Source organism: Scomber scombrus, chromosome 5 (assembly GCF_963691925.1).
Source record: "Scomber scombrus chromosome 5, fScoSco1.1, whole genome shotgun sequence".
Lineage (NCBI taxonomy): Eukaryota > Metazoa > Chordata > Actinopteri > Scombriformes > Scombridae > Scomber > Scomber scombrus.
The window spans coordinates 31,274,839-31,291,641 of NC_084974.1; the positions used below are offsets into that span (position 1 = coordinate 31,274,839).

A 16,803-nucleotide genomic window follows, 5' to 3' on the forward strand; every position below is an offset into this window, starting at 1 on the left:
CAATCCCTTTTTGGGAGAAGACAAATAATACAAATAAATAATACAAAGGATTCATTCGCCAGGGAGAAGGCCAACGTTCACATGACAAGAAAATATTATAATGCAAGCAGGAATTACATGTTTTGATTGTGTTTTGTTTGTAGTTTTGTAAATAGTGGAGGTGTATTTTCACATTTCTAGCATTAGAACAGGAATAAAGGGAGCAGTGTTTAAACATGTGCTCTTATGAATGTGAAACGTTGCACACACACAAAAAAATACAAGATTGGTTAAATAGTACATATTGTCACTTTCATTGTTGTGGAACCCAAATAATACATACTCCCTTATCATCATACTCTTCATCATCATAATCTTCATCATCGTCATCATCTTCTTCTTCTCTTCTTCTTGTCTTTGTGCTTGTTGCAGACTATAACAGTGCATAAGCTCCACCTTCTGGTCTATAATGATTACTGCAACAGCTCACAGACTTTTCATTAATGTTTTAAAAGCAGCATCAGGTTTGTTAAAATGTACATTTAGTATTTTTGTTGGTTTTATAACATTTGAAATGACACTTGCACCACTTTTTACCAAAAGTAAGATAAATGCTCCTGTTTTTAGCTTTATGTACTATTTTTTACTATTTTAAAATTGTTTTATTTTATCTTCCATCTTATTAAATATATTATAATATATATATATTTATTATAATATATATATTTAATATACAATATTTTTAATATACAATATTTATTTTTATGTTTTTTTAAAAACATTGTTTTATGCTCCTTAGGTCATAGCACTTTGAACTGTATTTCTTGTATTACAACTGCTATACAAATACTTATTGTTCTTATTAGTAGCCTAGTAGTACTTGCACACCAAATCAGGATTTATTCGTTCGCTGTAAACTTACAAACTTACTCATACTTTTTCACACCAGCTTGTGCCGAGCCAAACGATAATCCTCTAATATATTCTCTCAAAATGGATTAAAAGCAGAAATTTGATGCTGGGTCCATAGAAACAGAATGTTCATACATTTATTTTCACATTTTAACCCTTTAAATTTAAACTAAACCACATGGACACAAAAAAACATAATTGACCCTGATACAAAAATGCATTAATTAAAAGAAAAACACAACAACAATAAACAAACAAATCCTTTTATCTAATCCCGTTGCTTTCAAAAACTTTAAAACATATCGGGTGATTATGGAAGACCACTTCTGCCAATGTGATGGAAAAAAATGATGCAAGTCATTAGGAGAAACTTTTCTTCTGCTAAACCTCAAATTAATATTTTTCATATTTTGTATTTGATCATTTAGTGGGAGAAGAAATTGTAAATGTTTTATTTGTCAATAAAGGGGAAAAAACTGTTTCTGTTATTTCCTAATTTATGTCACTGTACTTATATAAAGCAGAAGTGGCAGTATGTTATCAAGCCAACATTAATTGATGTTAATTTGATAAATTGAATCAGTGCAGTTCCTCACAGTGGCCGCTAGAGGGCAGCGATTCATTAAAAATACTCAGGTCAACATGAGTTAATCCAACATATTATTGAGCTGTCACCTAAAATAAGAAAAGAAATCCTTAAATTAATGAATGAATAATGAGCCTGTCCTGGTGAGCTCCTCCATACACCAACCAGTGTTAAAACAGACTGTTACACAACATTAAAATTAAAAAAATCCATAAATGTGTAATGGCTGCAACATAATATTATACAGAAAGTATAAAGTGGAAATACTCAAGTTGATTAAAAGTACTTCATCTACATTTGTTCACTACTTGAGTGAATGAATCAGCATTAATCAATATTATTTACACCAAACATACATATAAATATAATCCTTATCACAAGCCACAACAAGTATAAATCATATAGAAACTAATCCTCCTGTACTTGATGTCCAACCAGTGTATACATACAGGAAGTAGTTGATAAGTAGCACAGAAAAAAAAAATGAAATATCAACAAACATATCAAATACAATATAGTAAAAAATAGTAAATGATGTAATCACACAGAAACATGTATAGCAGAGCTTTTTCACACTTTCTTTACAGTTTGTAAATATCTTACATTGAATTTTGGCATCATAGTTTTGTTACATAACCTTGGTAAGTTACCTGTCTGGTTACCTGTCTATACACATAATATACCAAATTACCACTGATTAATGTTTCCAGCTGAGACTGTGAGAAAACTACAACACGTCATCATTATTTCTACTTTGCTGCTCTGACTGTGGTAAAACAGCGACGTCTCACTCTCTCCCAGCAGTAATCCTTCTTCTGCTGAAAGTCACAGTCAATTCTCTTCTGCTTCATTCATTAGTTTTAGTCCTCGTTAACTCTCAGTGTGATTCTGAGACGCTTGATCAATATGAGCCCAGGCTCAGAGTCTGACTTATAACACCTGATTTACTTTATCTTCTCTGCATCAAACAGCTGATGTTCAGAGACTTAAGTGAAGACGACAAAATCCAAATCCAGACTCCAGATGGATCATCAGGATCCAGCTGATCCTCTCTCAACACTCCTGGATGTTAACTCTCACTCTGACAGAGATCATCAATCCTTCCAGCTGATGAGAGAAGAAGAAACAACAGAGGTGATAAATGAGTGTTTAGTGAGACTCACTTCATCAGCTGTCAGTCAGTGATGCAGCACATCCAGTATAAAGAGCAGCAGCCTTCCTGCAGACATCAACACAACAACAACAACAGTCGTCTTCACATCAACTCAAACACATGATCACAACAAGCTTCTGGCTCATCTGATTGGCTGACTCTCTCTGTCTTTCTGTCCAATCCTGAAGCCTGTCACCATTCTCCTCTCACAGCTTCACTGAGGAAAGCAGCACTGAGAAGGTTGGAGGTTCACCAGGAAATACTGGATCTTTGCTTTGATACTGACTGTGTTTAATACTAAACTGCTGAAACCAGCACAGACTGACTCCAACTTTCTACTGACCTCAGAGTCTCCAGTCTGCAGTCTGGACTCTTCTGAAGATCAGACAGCTGCTTCATGTCTGAATCCTTCAGGTTGTTTTCACTCAGATCCAGCTCTCTCAGATGGGAGGGGTTGGACTTCAGAGCTGAGACCAGAGAAGCACAGCTGGTCTTTGACAAACCGCAGTCCGCCAACCTGAATAAAGAAATGACGAGATAAAAATTAATTTATGGTCAATCAGATGTGTTCAGGTTTTAAATTATCTATTTTGAACTTTGAACTTGATCAATTTAAAACTAGAGCTGTCAATGTTAACGCATTAATCTCGATGTGATTAAGGATTGAGCATAATGTGTTGTCTTTTTTATGGTGTTAATGGTGTTAATGGTGTTAATCATGTTAATCATGCTGCTCTCTGACTCACTGACTCTAAAGCACTGTCACAGACTGACTCTGTAAACTGTGCACAGTCCACAGCATGTGTTGGTATGGAGGAGTCTTGCTGCTGCTGTCATATTCCTGCACTGTCTGCACCTTCAATGTCCCATCGCTCTGCAGCTTCAGAGAAGTGCTGCTCATGTTTCTGCAGAGTGTCGTTCACTGCTGCACATTTCTCAATGTGGAAGTTTTCCTCAGTTTTCATCTGAACTCAAAGATATTGGAGCTATGGAGTTTTTCTGTTTGTTATCAAAAGTCAAAGTTCATAAAGTAACTTTCTTTGCATTGATTTGATTCCCAATCAAGATACACTGGTAAGAATTACTTCACATTGGTAATATGGACTTAAAAACTGATGTGAAATGCAAAATAAGAGAAGTTAAAACGTGATTTTAAAAAATGTGATTAATCAGGAATAACTATTGAAATTCAGTGATTAAAAAAATGTGTTGTTTGACAACCCCATCTTAAAACATTGTTGAGGATCTTCTTTTTACAGATGTGACTCTTTAAAACAACTTTAATTCTTTATAACTACAGACTAAACTGTAAAGTAAAAAATAAATATGGTAATCAGACAAACAACATAATGGATGTAAATGATAAATGTACATGAATTAGGTTCAGTTGTTAAACATTAAGATCAATAACAGTAACAGACTGTCAGTGAACTGACCCCAGTTCCTCCAGTCTGCAGTCTGGACTCTCCAGAAAGTCACACAGAAGCTTCACTCCTGAATCCTGCAGCTTGTTGTTACTCAGATACAGCTCTCTCAGATGGGAGGGGTTGGACTTCAGAGCTGAGACCAGAGAAACACAGCTGATCTCTGACAAACTGCACTTCCACACTCTGAATAAAGAATAAATGATGTTACTTTAGAAGACAAAGTTCATGCTTGAAATCATTCAGTGTTTCATAATCTGTTCAGAGCTGAAGAAGGTTTAAATGTAGAAGTTTAGAAAATGGAAACTCCAAACAGCTGAACCCAACAGGATGCAGGTTAAAAACTGTCAAATACAAACAGTGAAAAAGAGCTCTCATTGATATTAATGACAACATGCTGCTACTTCAATAAAGACGTAGTGACTTCACCTCTTAAACTCTGCAGCTCCACCACTGACTCCATCTATACTAACTCATGTTGTGCAGCCAAACACAAGTTAAAAAGTGCAAAAAGACTAAAATATGACACATCTATATTTTAAAAACTACATGTGCAAAAAAGTTGACCAGTAATAATGAAATATATTATTTGCAAGGGCTTCATTATTTAAGAATATAAGTGCTATCCCATAAAGCAACACATGGACTGTCAATATTTGCTTTTTTTCTTTTCTTCTTATAATGTAATAAATAATATTCATTAAATATTACAAAGATGGTTTTAAATGAATTAGAGCTCAGACACATTGTTCTGGACATGGAAACAAAGTTGTTGCCCACTGATATTAAAACACATCTTTTTTAATCTCTCTCCATAATGCTCTGTTAACTAATACAGAGTCACATTTGATTGGCTTACCTTTAGTAAATGCCTCTGAGTACATTATGAGCAAACATTTAACGTCAACTTGATTAATGTTGACTTAACTTTATATTGTTGGGGCAACTTTTTGTAACTGAATTAGTTGAGACAACATGTTATATTGTGATGTTAAAATATGGGAGGATACATACTGAGTGAATGTACAGATTTAAGTTGAGCCAACTTTTTTGTGCTAAGTTGCTTTTACATCTAAAGAGAAATACTGAACAAACAGGAGAGCAAACAAATAGTGTCTTTAGTCTTTATACAACATCAATTGTTATTTTATTTTATTTAAGCATTTTTAATTTTCTAAATCCGAAGGTGATTCTTGTTTAAACATATTATCAGGCAGATTAACTATAAAATAAAACATTAATGTGCAGCGATTTATTTATTATATATTTGGGTTTTTTAACACTACAGTGCATGTATGTCCTATAAGAGCTATTATAATACATACATGCAGATATTTTTTATATATTTTTAAGAAAATGCTTGTTGAGGGACTGCCATAAATTTAAAAAATATAAATTAATATTCTTTGAAAGTCTACTTTCAATGAATTATTTATAACATCATCAGTTCTGATAATAAATATCATATATGTGCAGATAAAAATGGAGGATTTGTATTGACTTGCATGTCTGCATTTATAGTAGGGCTGGGTATTGTTAAGAATCTCACGATTCAATTCGATATTGATTTAACTGCTTCGATATCGATTCAGTAATAAGTAGAAATACACACAAATTCATTGGATTACCTGTTGGTAATTTTAAAATAATAATTTATTTTCATGCCCATATGAACAGCCATGGTATAACTCATAACATTTATGAGCAATAAAACATCTGAAAATAAAGCATTGACACAATAATACTGAAAACGGAGTACAAAAGTAAACATATATGACATTACTGAATAAACACTGAAGTAAAGTGCATGTAAACTTAAATTATATTTCTTTTCGATCGCGCGAATAAACGGTAACACAGAGCTATAAAGACGCTTTGCTATCACGCGCTGCATTTATAGTCACACATACACACACACACGCAGTCACTCTGTAGTGCACGCTCCAGATTCCGGGACATTACGTCTCATTTGCGGACGTCAGGGAGCCGCTATCAATATGCGGGAGACTCCCGGATGTCTCGTGTTGGCGGCATTGTCGGTGACAATTGCCGGTACTTTCTCCGTTAATCCCCATTCATTTATTGACTCCATCAACCATAGATATATATAGAACACTAGATTTAGAGCGTCCGCACTGGCGGCCATCTTGCTACGGGCAAGCTTTCTGGTGGTGTCTGTGGTACCTGAGGTAAATCAGTGATCTGCACAAACGTAGGGTGACCATATTTTGATTTCCAAAAAAGAGGACACTCAGCCCGGCCACGAGATAGCCTACTTAAATGATACTTGCAGTTTACTCAAAGATTCCTTATAATTTTAATATATTTAAAGTTATATGTATGGATAGAATGTTTTGTTATATTACAAAATAATATCTCTCAAAGACAGAAATTCAGATAGGCTTCTCATAGGTTACTGAACTTTTTTTTATTATGCCTCAATTGTAAAATATATATATATATATATATACAAATGTAAAAAAAAAAAGTAAAATCGCTGGAATAAAATAATGATAGAAGTAATGTTCTTGTAAAATAATAGCTCTCTTTTCAAGTCTTAGTGGACAAATAAATAAATAAATAAATAATATGAAATAAGGTTCTAAATAATACCTCTTCTGTATTAGAAAAACCTGTAGCTGTGGTGGTGTTTCACAGTATGAAATGCCAACGCACCCTCCGCTGCATTTACAGCATCCTCTGTTTTTCCGGGTTTCACAAAGAACTTTTTGTCAACTTTGCTGAACTACTCTCACCTCGCACTGCTTTTTTATGTTTCTCTGTGTCCATATGAGCTGTGAGGTCCCCGGCACCTTTATTGGACACAGACACATATGTACCAGCTTCGCACACGGTGCACTCAGCCAGTCCCGACCGGGTCAGTAAACTGGGAATTTTTCGCAGTTCATCTGTGAACGTGCATTTGCGCTTTGGCATCTGAACGCTTCAGCTGCACCGCCGGTGTCTGCTGCTCTCTTGTTGTGAGTTTTGGAGATCCGCCCACAGGGCAGCCTCTCGGGGATTACGTTACACACGCTAACCCAAACAATGACAACCGGGGTAGAGGGGGCACACACCTATACACACATATACACACACAGAAGGAAAACCGGACATTATCATCAATTAATAAAAAAAACCCGGACGCCCCGGACGGGACGTAAAAAGTGGACATGTCCGGGGAAAAGAGGACGTTTGGTCAGCCTACACAAACGCTAATACTCTTATCTCCCTGAAATCTTGATAAACGGTTTGGTTTCTTACAAACGTTATTAACGTGGTTATAATTCTGGATGCTTAAACATGTTGTAATTGCAGCTTTTCTCTTCGAAAAACGACTTAATTGTGCAGCTTAGTTGTGTATCACGGCTAGGCTACTACAGTAGCTACTCATTCATTTTACAGCTTGGTGGCATCATGCCATCAGTGTGCATATTGTGTCTCTCTCTCTCTCTCTCAACTCCCCCTCTTACCTTTTCTCTCTATAGTATAACACTATATATAGTACCATTGATACACTTATTAATACTAACCATCATGAAACTTATAGCAATACTAACCCACTCTATATCTCTCTCTCTCTTCCCCCTTACCTCACCTGTGAGGTAAACCATTACCAGTCCTCAGACCTGAAGTCCCATCCCTATGACTGCGCTTTATTCTTATATTCTTTATATATATATATATATATATATATATATATATATATATATATATATATATATATATATATATATATATATATATATATATACTTTATATGTATTGTTATTGTTAATCCTTATCATTTAATCATTTAATAAATATTTTTATTGATTTCCTCATAATTTTTTACATAGATGATTCTATCTCTGTCCTCCATGTATACCTCCACAGTAGTCTAGTTCTCTCTAGAAGGTGGGGATTTCAACATGCAGCATTTCTTGATGTATATTTGTAAAGGGAAATCTTGCACCTTTTTTTAAATTGCAAATAGATGTCACTTTTATTATAGGAATATGACTAATATAATACAATAATTTGAATTATTACTTGTTTAAACTAAACATGTAATATTTTAATTATTTTATTATATTAGTCATATATATTAGTATACATATATCTCATGTTGCCATTCTGTATGCTGAGTTTTAGTAGCCCATATATTGATTTATATTTATATATAAATAATATATAATTATATATATATATTTGATTTTATTTATATAGTTGGTTCAGTTTAAAAAGTCTTAATGAGAGATCTTCTTTATTTCCATCTGTACAATAAATCAACTCTGATCCTGATCCACTTCTAAGACATCTGGAAGTCTTTTATTGATCAGCAGACAGTTAGTTTAGTTATTAGAAGAAACAATGTAGAAAAAGATATTTAGTGAAACAGTATTTATATGTTCCTCAGTAATAAACTAGTTGAACTTAGATAATCACTTCTGCTTTCTTTGTTTCAGAAATGAAATATGGACATTAGTATTTTTGATGGTTTGTTTCAAACATTTATTAACTGGTAAAATGTATTTCCTGTGTTTTGTGGGTGTCATCACTGTTCAACCAGTAGTTAAATTACTAAAACACTAAAACATTTCTAGATATAACCTGTTAATGTTGCTCTCAGAGTGAAACCAGAATCAATAGCAGACCTCTCTAAGTGGAAGGCTCAATCATTAATACACCTGTCAGTTTCCTGCTATGACGTCACAATGTTTGCTGTGTCCATCCAGTGGTATTTAGCTATGAACAGTCACTTCAGAAAGTATTCAGACCCCTTCCTCTATTATTACATACTGTATAATGTTATAGTGTCAATTTAATGTTGAATAAATATGTTCTCCATCAGTCTACACTCAATAAGCCATACTGACAAAGTGAAAACACATCTTACACGTTTTTGCAAATGTATTAAAAATATGAAAGTTTTTTGACACATTTGCATACATTTCTGAAAATGTGTTCACTTTTTCAGTATGGGTCATTTCCAGACAAAGCATGATGATCCACTATGAGGGAAAGACTCCTCACCCTCTGCTGATGTATTTTTCATGCGTTACTCTTTCAGACTGCAACCAAGAAACTTCAGGCTGCGCAATGCAGGGAGCAGCTCTGATTGGCTCACACAGGCTCAGATCAGACAGTGGTTTAAGGAGCGCTTGATTTGCTTTGCAGTGGCATAAATGCTTTGATGCGGGGCGCTCTATGGATAGAGGACGCATTTTCAATATCGCTCGATCACATTCATTTGATCGTAGGAAGTCCAAATCGAGATTGTGATTAAAATGTGATTAATTGTGCAGCCCTACAGTTGACCAATACTAATGAAAGACCTGCATCACTTCCAAGAGCTTCATCATTATATTTAATAAACATAAGAGCTATCCTGTAAAGCAGCACATGGACTGTCAGTAGCTGCTGTTTAAACTTTATCACTTTGAGCACAGACAGCAGAAACTGAAAGTCTGCTCATTAGTTAATGTGCACTGTTTGTATTAGTGTTGACATCAGTCTGATACTGCAGACAGCTGCTGGCTGCTGTTAGCTCCCCGGCAGCTAGAGACACACTGAATACAGTAGAATCTGATCATTGTTCAGTCCACTTCCACAGTTTCACATCTCAGAGTCACAGATTATATCTTGTTAACAAACACAATCAGAGAGCTCAGATCAGTGTGTGGAGTCTTGTTTCAGTCTGTTCCTCTTGAAGATGTGATCCTTAGATCCCCTACAAGACAGCCAGAGTCAGCTGACCATCCTGAGTCATCACAGTCCCGTAAACTGCAGCGGGTCCACCGACTGACACTTTTCATGGCTCTGTTTCTGGGACTGTTGTGACTCTAGGCCGGTGGTCTCCAACCTGCTCCTGGAGAGCTACTGCTCTGCATGTTTTAGGTATCTCTGCACTCTAACACACCTGATTCTAATAATTAACTCATTATCAAACCCTTTGATGAGCTTCAGCTGCTTTATAATGAGTTAATACTTAGAATCAGGTGTGTTAGAGGGGGTAGATATGTAAAACATGCAGGGCAGTAGCTCTCCAGCAGCAGGTTGGAGACCACGGCTCTAGGCAGCTAATATAGCAGCTAGCATCTATGTTGCTTTTTAACTTAAAATAACATTTAAGTGCATGTTGTAATAACTGGATTTCCACCCAGCAGACATTTTACTCATCATGCTGCTCTAACTGAACCATTTACAACAAGTAACCACTGCAGACACACAACACAGTGCACATGTTCACATTTACTGAGTAAAGGTGTAAATGCAAAGATCCATCTCTGGATTTCAACAATCGATTATTTATCATTCAAATAAGAATCACGATTAATCAGATAAAGTATTTTTTTGTCCAGCTCTCAAGTTTAGAAGATGGAAACTCCAAACACCTGAACCCAACAGGAAGCAGGTTAAAACTTTTAAATATAAAAGAAAAAAAGAGATGAAGAGGTTCAGAGTGAATTATCCAGTGTTGAATTCTTCTTGTTATATAAAGGTTTTAAATGTGCAGCTCAACATTAATCTGACACAGCTGATGGACTAAACCACTGAAGAAGAAAATAGACTTTCCCATTAATATACTCAGTGTGGATCAGCCTAATATCAGCTTTATGTCTGCAGTTTAGTGACATCACAACTGTCACATCTTATTAATGTCAGCACAGAAGTAATAATGGTGTCTTACCCCAGATCCTCCAGTCTGCAGTCTGGACTCTCCAGAAAGTCACACAGTAGTTTCATCCCTGAATCCTGCAGCTTGTTTCCTCCCAGATTCAGCTGTCTCAGATGTGAGGGGTTAGACTTCAGAGCTGAGACCAGAGAAGCACAGCTGATCTCTGACAAACTGCATCTATTCAACCTGAATAAAGAATAAATGATGTAGATAAAAAATAAATGTATAATCCAATCAGATGAATTCAGGTTTTAAATGTGTAATTAAATATTACTATATCCTAATCAATGCGTTTTTCTCTAAAATGAGCAGAGTGACTTCATCATTGTGTTATTGTGGATCATCATAATGTCAGCCTTCTACAGACATCATCCAAATGTCACCACAACATTCAGACACATATTCAGAGTCATGAATAATGAATAATGTTTTAATACCTGCATTGATCTGTGTGTGTGTGTGTGTGTGTGTGTGTGTGTGTGTGTGTGTGTGTGTGTGTGTGTGTGTGTGTGTGTGTGTGTGTGTGTGTGTGTGTGTGTGTGTGTGTGTGTTCTGAATGATCAATATCAGTAAACAAACACAGTTCATGAAAACCAGAAGTAATAATGGTGTCTTACCTCAGATCCTCCAGTCTGCAGTCTGGACTCTCAATAAAGTCACACAGTAGTTTCATCCCTGAATCCTGCAGCTTGTTTCCTCCCAGAATCAGCATTCTCAGATGTGATGGGTTAGACTTCAGAGCTGAGACCAAAGAAACACAGCTGATCTCTGACAAACTGCAGTCCTGCAATCTGAATAAAGAATAAATGATGGAGATAAAAAAATAATTTATAGTCAAATCAGACGAATTCAGGTTTTCTGTGTGTGTTCCTTGCTGTTTGGTCATCTTGTTTGGTTCATCCTTACAGGAAGTGTGTGTGTGTGTGTGTGTGTGTGTGTGTGTGTGTGTGTGTGTGTGTGTGTGTGTGTGTGTGTGTGTATGTGTTGGTGTGTGTGTGTTCTGAAGGATCAATCATGTTTCCCACGCGTCCTGGAAAACCTGGAACATGATGGACCAATTTTCCAGTCATGGAAAACGAGAGAAAAAGTAAAACTTCCTGGAAAATGATTTCTCCTCCCTCTGCTTCTCTCTGCCTTGTGAGTGAACGTAAATGTTTTAGAAGGGTTCTTATTGCTAATGTTGTTAGCATAAATGAATGTGAAACATGGAGAAATTAGCATCACAGCTATCAATCAGACACATTTTCTTTATATAACAACTTTCAAACAAATCTAATGTTATTCAGAGTGCTTTACAGTTTGATTGAAGAACAAAAACATAGGAAATAAAGTAGAAATGTATTTGGTAACTAATGCGCACTGAGCTATAAAATATGAGTAGATAAAATAATACAAGATAAAGAATAAAAGATAAAAACTATAATAGTGATAAAAAGAAATAATGAAAGATGAATAGCAGCTGAAAATGTCCTGAAAAATGATTTCAAGAGAAGAGTGGGAACCCTGTCAATATCATTAAAACGCAATTAATGAAAGCTCATTAAAATTAATGTAAACTTAGAAAATATTTCTCCTTCAGAAAGTAAAGTTAATTTTAAAACAGATATTAGTTGAGAGGATCTTCTGTAAATAAATGTGACTCTTTACCAAAAATTATAAACATTCATTTATTTTAACAACTAACAGTGGACATTTTCTACAGTTTCTTCAAGAATCATTCATCTTTTATAACTGCAGACTGAACCGTACAGTAAAAATAAATATGAAAATATAAAAATAACTTTCAGTTGTTAAACATTAAGATCAACAATAGTAACAGACTGTCAGTGAACTGACCCCAGAGTCTCCAGTCTGCAGTCTGGACTCTCCAGAAAGTCACACAGAAGTTTCACTCCTGAATCCTGCAGCTTGTTGTTACACAGATTCAGATCTCTCAGATGGGAGGGGTTAGATTTCAGAGCTGAGACCAGAGAAGCACAGCTGATCTCTGACAAACTGCAGTCCATCAACCTGAATAAAGAATAAATGATGTTACTTTAGAAGACAAAGTTCATGCTTGAAATCATTCAGTGTTTCATAATCTGTTCAGAGCTGAAGAAGGTTTAAATGTAGAAGTTTAGAAAATGGAAACTCCAAACAGCTGAACCCAACAGGATGCAGGTTAAAAACTGTCAAATACAAACAGTGAAAAAGAGCTCTCATTAATATTAATGACAACATGCTGCTACTTCAATAAAGACGTAGTGACTTCACCTCTTAAACTCTGCAGCTCCACCACTGACTCCATCTATACTAACTCATGTTGTGCAGCCAAACACAAGTTAAAAAACCCACAGAAATGTATTTCAGATTCTACTCAAGATCCCAACGTTTACAAAGATAGCTAATATGTCAGGATGGATTTTGGGACAATAGGAGGAAAAGAATGTTCAATATATCTACAATATTTATATTTAATAGTGTAACCATAAAAATATCACAGCATGTGTTTAAATATTTCAGTCAGTATAAACACTGCACAGCTTCATAAAAGTGTTGGAACAAGTAAATATTGGATATTATATTTGTTACTGTTTGAGTTTTTATTTAAATTTAAAGAATTAAATTTTAAAAATGAAGAGTTTTAGTGTGTGTGTGTGTGTGTGTGTGTGTGTGTGTGTGTGTGTGTGTGTGTGTGTGTGTGTGTGTGTGTGTGTGTAAACTAGAGAAAGAGGAAATCTAAACCTCCAACCTAAAGGAATATAAGCTGTTTAAATGGATAAATTGGAGGAAAAATGAACAAATAAACAAACACATATCAAGTTTCCACAGGCTGTTGAGCCAGCCGGAAGGAACCATTGACAGTCGCTCTGTGCAGCACGGACCATAAAAAAAGCGGCACACAGCGTCCCTGCAGAAGCAGAGCAGGTGAAAAGACAACGACACAGCGTCAGGAAGAGAGACTGTTTGCTCGCCTGTTTGTGCAGAGCAGAAACATCTACAAACACCAGAGAGGCAGCCGGTAAGACGGCTAACTTTTAAAGACTGTCTGCAATGAATTATTACTGCAGCTCAACTGTTGCTGCTGGTTACCCACGTGGTTGGTTGCCTGGTAACGCGTGGCTTGATGATGTAACTCTTTAAATGCCAGGGTTTACTTGATGCTTTATTTCTCAATCTGTTGATTGTGACTGTATTTATTAATGGGGGACTTTTTAATTCATGTGTGGAAGGTTGGTTTAAAACATTGTGTAATTTAAATATTAAATTAAATGAATATGACAGTAAAATGTTACATTAATGTTACAATTCAGTTAATATTAAAATGCAGTAAACATTAAAATGTAGTAAAATGAATTCTTTACCTGATGTGAAGCTTATAAATAATGACAGTGAGTAACTTTATTTGCTCTTAATGTTTAATTGAACCCTTTCATGCATAGTGTCACTACAGTGGAAAGCTATTCAGAAGCTGTTTTCTTATATATGCATGATGATGGATTTTGATGCATAGTTGCACTTCAGCCTCCACAGTGGACACTAGTACGTCATCCCATACACTACCACTTCATCTGCAGTAAGGTTTTTAGTTGTAAATCAGTTAATTTATGTTATTATAATGTAATGTAATTTGATGAAAAAGAAAATAGAGTTCAGATATTTTTCTCATGCCTGAAGAGAAATAAAACACTTAAGATAAAACATCCTGACTGAGGTTATCATAATTCATGCATGAAAGGGTTAAAGGAAATAGGACACTTTGGGTTTCACAATATTTGCAAATGTGTATATTTTCCTGCTTATATTTATTTCATTGTATTTATTTGCAATAGTATATACAGTATGTACAGTATTTATAATATATTCTTTGTTTTAAGGTTTTTTCACCTAATGAAACTATTGAAATACAACTAAAGTCATTCATCTGTCAACTAAACTGCACCTGCAAATAAAAGAAGAAGAAAAAGGAAAAGCTGTTTGGTCATTGAGTGAAATCCAGTTATAAACTCTGAGTAGATGATCTTTCTCTTTCAAGTGGAGAAGCTGCACAGATTCTTAAGATATAACTTGACTGTGTGTGTGTGTGTGTGTGTGTGTGTGTGTGTGTGTGTGTGTGTGTGTGTGTGTGTGTGTGTGTGTGTGTGTGTGTGTGTGTGTGTGTGGGGTGAAGGATGACTATCAGTAAACAAACATTATTAATGAAACACATTAAAATTAATGTAAACTTAGAAACTATTTCTCCCTCAGAAAGTAAAATGATCAGTTTAAAACAGATATTAGTTGAGAGAATCTTCTTGATAAAGATGTGACTCTTAATCAAAAAATATGAATTATATAACAAATTATTATTAATTTACTTTAACAATTAACTGAACATTTTCTACATTTATTTAATAATCAGTCATCTTTTATAACTACAGACTAAACTGTACAGTAAAAATAAATATGACAATCAGATAAATAACTTAATGGATGTAAGTTATATATGTACATAAATTAGGTGCAGTTGTTAAACATTAAGATCAACAATAGTAACAGACTGTCAATGAACTCACGCCAGAGCCTCCAGTCTGCAGTCTGGACTCTTCAGGAAATCACATAGTAGCTTCATTACTGAATCATGCAGCTTGTTGTTACTCAGAACCAGCCCTCTCAGAAGGGAGGGGTTGGACTTCACAGCTGAGACCAGAGAAGCACAGCTGATCTCTGACAAACTGCAGTCCTTCAAACTGAATAAAGAATAAATGATGTTACTTTAGAAGACAAAGTTCAAGCTTGAAATCATTCAGTGTTTCAAAATCTGCTCAGAGCTGAAGAAGGTTTAAATGTAGAAGTTTAGAAAATGGAAACTCCAAAGAGCTGAACCCAACAGGATGCAGGTTAAAAACTGTCAAATACAAACAGTGAAAAAGAGCTCTCATTAATATTAATGACAACATGCTGCTACTTCAATAAAGACGTAGTGACTTCACCTCTTAAACTCTGCAGCTCCACCACTGACTCCATCTATACTAACTCATGTTGTGCAGCCAAATACAAGTTAAAAAACCAGCTGAGATTTTTTTCATATTCTACTCAAGATCCCAACGTTAACAAAGATAGCTAATATGTCAGGATGGATTTTGGGACAATAGGAGGAAAAGAATGTTCAATATATCTACAATATTTATATTTAATGGTGTCGCCATAAAAAAAATCACAGCATGTTGTGTTTAAATATTTCAGTCAGTATAAACACTGCACAGCTTCATAAAAGTGTTGGAACAAGTAAATACTGGATATTATATTTGTTCTGTTTGAGTTTCTTGGTTTAAGTTTAAAGAACGAATTTAAAGTGAAAGTAAGATTTAATGTAAAAAACAGTTTCAGAGGTTCAGAGTGAATTATCCAGTGTCACATTTTTCTTGTCAGCTTTTCTCTAAAATGAGCAGAGTGACTTCATCATTGTGTTATTGTGGATCATCATAATGTCAGCCTTCTACAGACATCATCCAAATGTCTCCACGACATTCAGACACATATTCATGTCAACACTGAGTCATTAAATGCTGCTGAACTCAGTCAAGTCTTTAATTAGAGGATCAATATGAAATCAGACATGTTGGACTAAAACCCAGTTAATTATTTATAACATGACCTCCTTCCTGTATTTGGTAGTTTAGTAGGTATGTGTAGTTTAAACATGTTATTGGTGGCAGTAATCATTCCTCCTGTCCATACTGACTGTGAAGTGGTCTCTTCCTAACACAGCTACACTGCAGGAAATGACTTCATAAGTTCAGTTAAAGCTAATTTGAGGCTTTGACAGTCTGGTAGACTCACACTTGATTTATCTGACTCAAAGTTTCAGAATATTTAGAATAAAATTCCCTCTTTGAGTTACAACACTATCCCTCCACTGCAGCTCAGGAAACACTGAAGAAACTCAAAGATACTAACTTGATATGTGGAACTCAGACTGCTGAAGCCTCAAATTAGTTTAAACTCTGGAAGTCATTTTAACACAGAACAAGAATTCATGAGAGAATTAACTTTTGACACTTCATTGAAAGATTTCAATTAAATACAAAGAAAAAAACTACCAAAGCTACAGTCAGTGAACTGACCT

The 16,803-nt window shown here is 35.1% G+C and overlaps 1 protein-coding gene across 1 annotated transcript in view; it reads right to left on the reverse strand.

Annotated features, from left to right (window-relative positions):
• Positions 1-2,068: 2,068 nt before the first annotated feature.
• Positions 2,069-16,803, reverse strand: part of LOC133979959 (NACHT, LRR and PYD domains-containing protein 5-like) — a 133,318-nt gene continuing 118,583 nt past the window's right edge. Inside the window, 6 exon segments of the mRNA XM_062418508.1 lie at positions 2,069-2,584; positions 2,974-3,147; positions 4,067-4,240; positions 10,728-10,901; positions 11,333-11,506; positions 15,251-15,424. Coding sequence (XP_062274492.1) covers positions 2,572-2,584; positions 2,974-3,147; positions 4,067-4,240; positions 10,728-10,901; positions 11,333-11,506; positions 15,251-15,424 — 883 coding nt within the window. The 3' untranslated portion in view covers positions 2,069-2,571.